The following is a 10,929-nucleotide window of genomic DNA, read 5'->3' on the forward strand; positions in this document are numbered from 1 at the left end:
TCAATAGCTTAATTTAAATAAAATAATGTTTTTCTTCGCTGCGTATATGCTTCAACAGAAAAACTTTCTGAAAAGTTATCCGAATCCATATTGCAATGAATTCGTCGAGTTGTTTGTGACTCACCATGTCTATATTGAATGTCTACGTCAATAGGCACAGACTTGCCCGGCACATAATGCCGTTTGGTCAAAGCAATCTGCTTGGTTTCTTCATTAGGGAAGACGAATTCCAATTCAGCCCATTGATTGACCACCCTTAGATTGCTTTCAGCGCAGAGTCCTGGCCAGCAGTACGCCAGGCAGAAGGTAAAGAAGAAAAATCTCTGGAATTCGTAAGACATCACTGCTTGAAATCTGTTGAGGAAAAAAACAAATTTTGCTGTCAATCCTGTTTATAAACAGTTTCTAAAATTTGTTTTATTTTTAAAATATCGACCTGAGATTAATAAATATCAAACACAATTGAGTAATATTTACGAGTAAGAAATGTAAAAGGATCAAAATATGTAGTTGTTTTTTATTTTAATTAATATGTGCCAAAAGTAGCCTTTTCTCATTATTTAAAAAAATATTAACTATATTACAATATTTGGAAAATATAATATCAAAAACACAACATTGTATTTTTTCCGTGGAATTTGTTTCCTATTCACGTATTAGCGTAATAAATTAAAATTGTTGCCTGTTTATAAACTAATTACCATATTGGTTCAGAAGTGTAGCACAGGTTTCGTCAGGTATCATCTTGAGAATAAACTATGTTCGTCACTTAACAAGGACTATAAAATATTTTTTTATAATACCATAAAAATCCAAACATATTCAATTTTTTTTAGGAAAAGCCACTTTATTTCTTTTATTTTTTAAGTTGATTTCCTTCTATATTTATTGTCTTCGTATATTTCTTTATATACTTTCTTTATTTTTATTTCTTTATTATTTTAAGTCGTTACACGCGCCATTGATCATAGAATTAAAGCGGTCGCTCGGTGTTTCAAAAATCACATCAACTATTAGAAATGTTTATTGTTGTGTTTGTGGTAGTTTGGACAGAGTTAATAATATAGGGTGACTGCAGTGGAGGTGAAATAAAAACGAGAAAATATATGGATAATAGTTATATTAAACTTCCACAATACATTTCTTAACTAAAAGAATTAAAAGTATGTCCGAAGTAAGGAGCGTCGTTGGGCCGAAAAGTGCTTTTGTGACCTTAACTAAAGGAATTTAGTCTACGTCTGATGTTAGGAATATGGAAATTGTGAAGACGTAAACGTCTTCAAACTCATTAAAAGTAGAAAAGTAGAAAGCAAACTCATTAAAAGTAATGCAAATAAAATCAGATAAGTTCTTAAGAACTGTACAAATAGAACAGGGTATAAAATTAATCGAAATTTTAATTGAAATTTTCCTGAGAAAAGATGAAAAATATTTGATTTATGTGCGAACAAATTTTAAGGAAATTCATCAGGTACTTACACACAGAAAACGTTTAGAGGAAAGCAAGTGGGAGCGGTCGATCCTCATATTGACATAACAATGGATAGTTTAACGCCACTATGGACAAAAGCTAAGGCGATAGATGAGGCTAGGCTTAATGACATCAGGTTAAATTTAATACCAAACGAAGTCCGGCCGCTTTATGAAAATGTGAAAGGTGACTTGAAGGCATTCGATGACTGTGATGGTTTTGGAAAGACACTGGATTTCGGTAAAGAATCAGATGAATATTAGAATAAGTTTGAAACTTCAAAGCATAATTTAAGTGTCATAATTTGGATTTTGTTCTCAGATCTGTGAGTTACCTGCGCACACTTGGGGATAAGTATACTAATACAATAAGCCTATTATTTACCGTAGGTTATAACCCTAGCATAGGCTTATACGTGTACTTTTATTTTTAGATGATTAGTAACGTTTTATATTTTGACAAATTTAGTTTTCTTGCATCCATCGTTCCTTAGCGAGTTTGCGACAACCAACAACGGTCTATATACTACACTGAAATTCCCTTATTACACAGAAGCATTTCAAAAAGTATCTTTCTGAAAAAAATGTTCGCAGTTTATAAATTTGTTTCGATCGCTTTTTTTTAAATATCCGCTCATTGTTTTGTGTTGTGGTTGAAATTATATAATTACTTTAACAATATCCTATTAAAAAAATTTAATTAATAAAGCATAGAACATGAATTTAAAAAGTGTCAAAAAAACATCTACATTTTTTTCATGAACATCTCTTCTTCTTCGAGATTTAAATAAATAAATAAGTCAAGTTTTTTTCATAAAATAATTCCTGAAGCAACTAGTCTTCGATTTATAGAGGAAAAATAGAATGAAAAATAATTTTAAAATATATTTTAATGCACCTGAATATTGTCAAAAAATTACATTTTTCGTGAAAAACCATCACCATGGAACCTGTAAAGGGCCCGAGACGTCGGTTTGTTTGAAAAAAAACAAATATACGCGATTTAAATCCGGAAAAATAGTTTCATTTCCAAAGCTAGAGTAAGTTTACAATTTTTATCACTGTAGAAAATGATGAAGTTATGTTACAATGGAGTGTTTTTTTAGTTCAAAATATAGGAAAATTATCTAAGATGCCTTAAAATTGTTGAAAATATTTATTTAATTAAAATAGGACAATTAATATACACTTTTTGCACATTTAGGATCATTTTTGCAAAACGAAAAAAACTTAAAAAAGTTGTTTTTGCCATACAAAATTAAAATGATTCAAGTCCTTAATCAAAAAAAAATCTACCTTAATTATTAATCTACGGTACGTTTAGTAATTGATATGAAACTATGTACTGAAAACTTTAATTTGACGAAAAAAATTATCGGTTGAGAATGTCGAAATAGTTTTACTATGCACATCGTAAAAGTTAATAAAATGTTAGGCTGGCCAATTATGTCATGATTTGAATTTGAAAATGATGTTATGTTCTCGTACGAACAATAAAACAAATTGTATTCGTCCTTATCTCGTGTCACTGTATGTAAACAGATGTTTTCATTTTTGTCGCGTCAAAAAATGTAAACACACCGAAATTTACAGTACCTAATTATTATTTATCCTTGTTTCTCTCTTCATGTGTAGCATTCTGCTCCAACAGAAAATTCTAGCAGCAGTTCAAATTTTGAAAACTTCAACTTCCATTTTCTTGAAAGTTACTAATTGTGACTTGGATCTTTTTATTATAACTACGTCCTATTTTGGAAATTAACTTTGTAGAGGAGGTTCTTTTCTTACTTGATGACGTTACCAAATTGAGTAAAAAAAAAGACCTCCAGTTCAGTTTCAAGTGTTATTCATAAAAAGTATATCATCAAGTGCCAAGTTAATTGTAACCGGCGGGAGCGGTACTACACGTACAAATGCATAAAAGTCACTATCAAATAGGTGTCCAGACAGTCGTTCCCACGAGGACTCAACTCCTAGTGTCGTATTCCAAAACTCTACTCAACGCTCAAGTCAGGACTTGAGAATGATTTCAAGCACTGGAAATACGACCCTAATGGCAAGGACTTGAGTATCATTTCTAGTGCTTTTATTCATGCTCAAGTCCTGATTTGAGCATTGAGTAGAGTTCTGGAATACGACCCCTAGAAATGTATCAATAGTTTTGATGTATCTCACGCATAAATAAAATTCGGTTCAAGTAGTGACCAATTCGAGGGAAAATCTTAAGACAGCGATCGTTGTTGGTAAGTCGATGACCGCGATGCAGAAATTAAGTAAAAGGGTCAATGCCAACTAGCGGATTTTTAAAGAACTACAAAAAACAAACAAAACTGATTAGTACACAGAAAAGAAGGATTTGTACTAAAAAAATTTCTCAAAATATTTGCTAATTCTGAAAAAATGTTTATAAAGTAATAAAATATTGTCATTACAAAAATACTGCTTATATCTTATTCTAATACAATTTTACTCTTAACTTTATTCTAACTTTGAGACAAATACGTTCACTTCAAGATTTTATTTCATTTCTAATCAATTAATTGGACATTACTTACATCGAGAAATTTTTACCTCTTACATCAAATTTAAATAATCTTAAATGAATTCAAAATTTCTTGGGTGTGTTTTAAGAAAATATATTCTTAAACAAAAAAGAAGTAGTTTTCTATTCAGATCAATATTCTAAATTCTAGAGTATATTCTCAAAGCAACATTTCGTTGCGTTTTCATAGTCAATGTTGTGACATGTTGCCGAAGGCGCACGCGGTAACGATTACTTTAACTTGTGCTTGTAATAATAAAAATTATAAACAGTCATTTATCCAAAGAAACAATACGTAGTATCTCTAGTTTGTTAGGATTTTATTTATAGTCATAATTTAAGAAATTTGGTTACAGCATGAAATCAAACTACACTTGTGTAACAAGCACAACTTTAACATGCAATTAGTTCCATCACGCCACTGCTATTTGGGAAGATTCCGTCTTATTTCTTTCTGCTACTTTTAAGGTTTCGCACTGAACTGTGTGCTTTCACGCCATCGCCAGTGAGACATACTATTGGGTCCATAACCCTGTAAATTTACCCTTTTTGATATTAGAAAACATAAATCTTCAGTCAAATAATTAAGTACCTCTCAATTCTTCATTCTTTTTTTTAAAAATCAAACTCGGATATTTCTACTAACAAATAAATATTTTGTTGAATCTAGAGTGGCTTTGTGACTTGTAGTAAATTAATTTGCTCTTGGACTAAATATTCCTGTCTTATAACTAAAATACACTTTTGAGACGTTTTTTTACTATTATCAAGTAATTATTCTCTAGCGTCTTTATGGAGAGGATCGTTTTGTTGGATTTAATAAATTTGTCTTCATATAATGAATTTTGTCTTTTTCTAAGTAATCTGTTTTTACCGCGTAGTCTTTGCTATAAAATAGGTTTGTTACAACTTTTCTAAATTGTTTCTGATCTGAGTATTCTGAGTGCCTAGTGCCCCGGAGTGAATGCCGCTGCTTTGGTACTCATTATACGGCAAATTCACTAGTTTGAGACTATGTAATTGGTGTGGTTGTCAAAAAACTTTAGCAGTAGTATTTAGAAGGTTGAATTATGATAAAAACGTTCTTATGAACCTCAGACCACATATTATATCGAAATCAAAAAACGATCGAAGCCATTCTTTTTTCACATTAAACATTCTGGTATACGTGGCCAGTGAGTGGTAGTTCCTATTAAGAACACTATGAACTCTAAATATGTCCTTGAGTGTAACTCAGACAGTCATCATCGTTGGAAAAATGTGCTTGCCCATTAAAATATCATGCAATGCACAAGTAAAATGATAAAACAAACGAAAGCAACAATAAATCACTCTTGTATGTTGCTGGTCAGCGAAGGGGGTGCGTAGAAAATTGAGACGCAGACTTCGTGGGTAAGGCGTGTATTATACAAAGGATAAAGACAAAAAGTTTAAGCGGGTAGGGAAACAGTGAGTCAGTCAGTGAGATATCACTGACGCGAAAGCACAAGGTTTATCTATTTTGCACGATTTAACTTCTACTCTGGGTTCGTGATTAACACATTTGTACCTCCCGCAACTGGAAATGGGTCTCCTCTCAGGTGAAGATTTGGGCCATAGTCCGCTACACTGGCCCAGTGCGGTCGTGAACCTTCTTCGACATGCAGGTTTCATCACGACGTTTCATCGAAAAGCTCAAAGTAAATTTCAAATTTAATTTAGAAAGAAAACTGTTTATTACACAAGCACAGACACGCATATAGACAAAACAGATAAATTCTTACATAAATTCCGAATAATTCAGAGGCCGGACCTCTGACATTCGAAACTACGGCCTCTGTTTAAGAACCACTGGATTTGCGAAGTAGCAAATTAATTTATTTCCATTTTTATTGAAATTGATAAATATCTATGAAAAATATAAGACTGAATTATGGGGATTTGTCCGCGAAGACCCAATTTCATCCATTTTTAACCGACTTCAAAAAAAGGAGGAGGTTCTCAATTACACTGTTTGTTTTTTTGTACGTATGTTACGCGATAACTCCGGTGTTTGTGAACCGATTTTCATGATTCTTTTTTTGTTGGAAAAAGGGTACCTCCATAGTGGTCCCATTTGATTTTGAAGAAAACCATCCACCTCTAAGGCCACCCTCACCACGCATGAACATTCATTTTTACAAATAGCGCCTAAATTTTAATATTTTAATGGTTGGATTTGCTATTTAGGAATTTTATTCCTTTGTTCCGTTTCTAAAATAAACATAACGTTATGTTGTACAATATGCCTACACGTCTTTCACGTATAGGTAAATAGTGAGAACTATTTGCTCATTTGGTGCTACATTGATGTAATTATAATTTTGGCACAATTGAATACATATTTGCCAATATGACAATTACGTCACCGTAGCATTTCTTATAAAATTGTTGTATTCATTTCTTATATTAAGTCAGTTGTTTTAAAATAGTAGTAAACACGGTACTTAAAACAATGCAAACGACTTCACAGTGAATTTAAAACTCACGTCGAGAAAATGTACGAAAATCAATAAGTTTAAGTTAATATCTTAAAAAAGCTGAAACATAGAATAAATAAGAAAGCTGTCACAAGCACATATAGGGCGTACGTATGCAGAATCCATATTGCGTCACGGTTTTATTGTATGGGGTAATAATACACTAGGGTTAGCACGACAGGGCGTGACTTGCGCGAGAGCGACATAAGGCTGTATGAAATAGCATTCTGGGCTGATGGGCTTCAAAGGATGTCTTGTATAACCTACAACTTATGAGCACTTCAAAAAACAATTGCTAGGAGACACTTATTTCTGACAGAAACAAACGAAAGATTGATTATTTTGGACGAGCGTATTATTCATAACACCTATGGAAAACATAGTTAAAAATTTAGAAACCAAACGTACAAATAAAAAGGAAATGAAAAGATTTGAGCCAACAAGAAAACAAAAACTGTTTGAATTGTTTGGGTTCTTCGACGTGACAGAATAATTGCAGTGAATCTCTTAGAAGCCACGTAAACGGTATTACTTAAGGTGGTCAATAGCAAGACAGAAAGAGCATGGAGAGAAATTGCTCTCATAAGAAAGTTTAATGCATCGGTCATTGACGAACAACAAAAACAAAATTCTTCTTGAGGTTAGTAATATGTTGGGCGCACTATAAGTTTCCGGAATGAACAAGAAAAAAATACCATAAATGGTCAGAAATGAATATACTGTTACTCAAAATATTCTCCGTTAGCGCTAATGCACTTTTTCATAGGAATGAACCAATTTTGAAAACATTTATGCCTTGCCTCCGTGCCAATCTCTGAAACATATTTGTCATACTCTTCGATAGCCTCTTCAGGTGATGAAAATGGTTGACCGCGTAACTGGTTCTTAATTTTTGGAAATAAATAAAAGTCACAAGGTGCCAGGTCGGGACTGTACGCGGGATGGCTCATAAGGTCAACGTTGTTCACCTTCAAAAAATTTTTGTCTGTCTGACCGTGTGAGAACTGTCATTATCGTGGTGCAAGATAATACGGGGTTTACGGTTATTTTTACGGAGTTTGTCAATAACTTCCAGCAAACAAATGGTTGTGCGCCAATCACTATTCACGGTACAATTCTCCAAAGCAACCACGTAAAGTAAAGTAGCCACGTTTCCAGTTTTATTAAAAAAAGAAGCAGTCATCCGCTTAAGGGCACTTTGCACGGGCATCACTATGGTTGGTTTCAGCTCATCTCGAAAGACCCATACGCTCGATTGCAGCTTTGTTTTGCGATCGTAACTATAAATACGTGTTTCGTCACCTGTTACTATGTCCCACACTAAATTTAACGCCCCTTCGTTGAATCTGGTTAGCATGGCATTGCACCAAGTGACGGGATCCGTCTTTTGAGCCTCAGTCAAATTGTGTGGGATCCACCGAGAGCACAGCTTTTTCACACCCAAATGTTTGTGTAGCATTGATTGTATTTGACTTATGCCTATGCCTAAAGATGCCCGAATCTCATGGTATGTCACATGCCTGTCTGTTTTGATCATACGACGCATAGCATCGATGTTTTTGTTAGCAGCAGACGGGCGATCATCACGAAATTCGTCACTGAGATTCACACGACCGCGTTTGAATTCTGCAAATCACCTATAAATAGTCGTCTTGCACGGTGCTTCATCGCCAAAACCAGTTTGAAGCCGAGCAAAGCTCCGCTGAGCTATTAAATTACACTTAAAGTCGTAGAAAATCATACTATTTACTAATTTTCACAAATTTTCAATTTCCGAGTTAAATCTTTGGTGATGTAGACAACCAATTTCCAAAATGATGCCACAATGTAAAAATAAGTGACAGTCAGATGAAACAAACTGTATGTTCTACAGCCAAAGAGTTCCATTTTGAAATATAATTACTTTTTAATTATTGTTTATGTAAGTTGGTCCGGAAACTTATAGTGCGCCCTATGTATATCACAGAAAAGTTGTCACAAAGTGAACATTACAGGGGATTGTCCATATGAACTGGTCACGCTATGAAGGACACTGCCACTGCGCCTGTCACGCTGTTAAAGTAAAATCTGATGAATGATTATAAGTTTTATTTATTTATTTATATTTATTATTATTTTATTATTATTTTATTATTATTATTTAGTACTGGATCCTTATTGCAAATGATAAAACTTATCAACTAAACACAATAATTTGCAAACAATTGCACAAGCATAAATACGATTATAAATATCAGAACACAAGTACTTACAATATTTCAAGTAGTATTTTCGAGCTCCAGCAAAAGAATGATGTCTCACCAAAAATGATTTAACTTTTATATCTCAACTTGAACTTTGCGAATCGCAACGTGTCAAAAACGGAACGCAATTTTCACATTTTTAATACGTTCCGGTGAAACAGAATTATTCAATTAAATTTAGTTTTAATATTCAAATAATGTTATTATTTAATTAAATAGGACTTTTAAACATTAATTCTTGTTTTATTTTACTTAAATATCAAATTCAATAAATAGAAATTCGAAATACGAAGCTTGTCGCCAGGTGTTGCATGCGGGTGTGTAATGGAAGATATAACAACCAAATAATCGATTTTCACTTTATATAACAACATTTTATATAATTTCTAAAGGTATAATCACTCACTGTATATAATCAACAAAAGTTGTAACAACAAAAGGCTAATTTCAATGTATATAATAAACCTTTAGTGTAACAAACACTAGATATAATGATTAAGTGACATAATGAACAAATGGTATACCAGTACAATGAATTAATAATAGTACATTATGATATAAGTGCGGTAATTTTCAAAGCGCACGTATGTCATACGACGTTTTATAACATATTTGCGAGGAAATAAATAAGACTCTGACTTTCTTAAACGAATAAATCTTTAAATACTTGTTAAAGCATTATAGAAATTTGAACAATTTTTAAAAATGATTGTTACGTTGCCAGTTGGTATTTTTAATGTTGTCAAGTTATTATTATTAGTTACAATCTCCCCAGTCTCTCTCTCACTCTCTTGAGTGAAAGTAGGAGAAACGAGAGCACAGAGTTCTGCAGTCGGTGGCGGCGGCGGAGGCGGTTGCGGCTGCGGCGACGATGGTGGAATGTACGCGTGTGTGCTCGTAGATGGTTGAAAGTCAACACTTGACTCCAAATTTATGTTCCTTGTAATGCGAGAGCTAATTTCTTCTTTATTTCTTATCGAGTTTTCTATGTATCCTTCGGCTACATTGCTTGACCGCCATCCTCCGTGGCGTTTTAGTGTCAATAAGTCCACACCTGAATCGGCGAGCAATGTAGCCGAGGACCTTCTGAAACTGTGCCCTGTGTATTCATGTGCTTGAGGCAAATTTAAGAAAGTGGCAATTTCTTTCGGCATTGCTCCCAATTTATTAATGCCAATGGGTTGGTTAGTGCATTTTCCATTATGGTAATTTTGAAAAAATCTGTTGGAATTAGCTTTTGTTGAACGAAGCGCTTCGTATTTCTTCACTACGTTGTAAAAAGGGGCCTTGTGAGGTAGGGGTATTGTGAACGACCTTGGAATTTTATTTTTTGTGTTTTTGACCTGGACAAGAAGAACCCGCCCATGGTTCTCGACATCATTAGTTGTTATGTTTGCCAACTCTTGACGTCTACATGCACCATTGCCAATCCGGAGCTTCTTTTAGGAACTTCTTGATATTGTCAGCCGAAAATACTTTCGACTTTTTACATTCATGGCCATTTGAGCGTCTTTTTAGAAATGCTATCAAGTTGGAGTATGACTTGATATCAATACCATGGTCTGTTTTCATAGTGCTTTTTAGCATTGAATAGTAGCACTACAATGAGCTTGACTTATATTTTTGAGAAAGTTCCATGAAATAGGCTAAAAACACATTTTCTGAAAATGAATTTGCATCTTTGCTTGTTTTCCATATGATGAAATTTAGATACGCTTGATTCTTGATTTCTATCGGTCGATTTTTCAGGTAAGAGGCTTAGAGTAGCCTTTTTGACTGCGTTTAAGACTTGTGGCGGTGTCAAATTAATAAATTCATCACTACTTAACGACATTTTCAAATAAAAAAAATACAGCGAAAAGAAAAAGCGCGCGAAATAATTTTTACTTGTCCACAAATTAGGCATGCGCGCGCATCAACGTTTTTTTTATGCAAAGGTTTAAAAATAGCCAGTATTACTAATAAAGTAAATTAATATTTTTGTGTTTTTGTTACAGATAAATGTTTGTAATTTATTGTCAAAATTAATTAAATGAAAGAATTAAATGTTTATTTACTATATTTTATCTCCCAAAGTTAATTTTATTCATAAAATATTGACCACTTTTCTAACATAAAAACTCTTTGCAAAGATTTAAAAAAGTATCATTCATTTTTAGACGGAGCATCTTAAAAA

At 33.3% G+C, this 10,929-nt stretch overlaps 1 protein-coding gene across 1 annotated transcript in view; it reads right to left on the reverse strand.

Annotated features, from left to right (window-relative positions):
- LOC113228682 (protein yellow-like) overlaps positions 1–8,866 on the reverse strand; it is a 30,343-nt gene extending 21,477 nt beyond the window's left edge. Inside the window, exons 1-2 of the mRNA XM_026462037.1 lie at positions 8,763–8,866; positions 125–354 (exon numbers count right to left, since the gene is read on the reverse strand). Coding sequence (XP_026317822.1) covers positions 125–341 — 217 coding nt within the window. The 5' untranslated portion in view covers positions 342–354; positions 8,763–8,866. The remainder of the gene's footprint in view (positions 1–124; positions 355–8,762) is intronic.
- Positions 8,867–10,929: the final 2,063 nt, after the last annotated feature.

The sequence above is a fragment of the Hyposmocoma kahamanoa genome, unplaced genomic scaffold (assembly GCF_003589595.1).
Source record: "Hyposmocoma kahamanoa isolate Upper Pololo Valley unplaced genomic scaffold, ASM358959v1 236, whole genome shotgun sequence".
NCBI lineage: Eukaryota > Metazoa > Arthropoda > Insecta > Lepidoptera > Cosmopterigidae > Hyposmocoma > Hyposmocoma kahamanoa.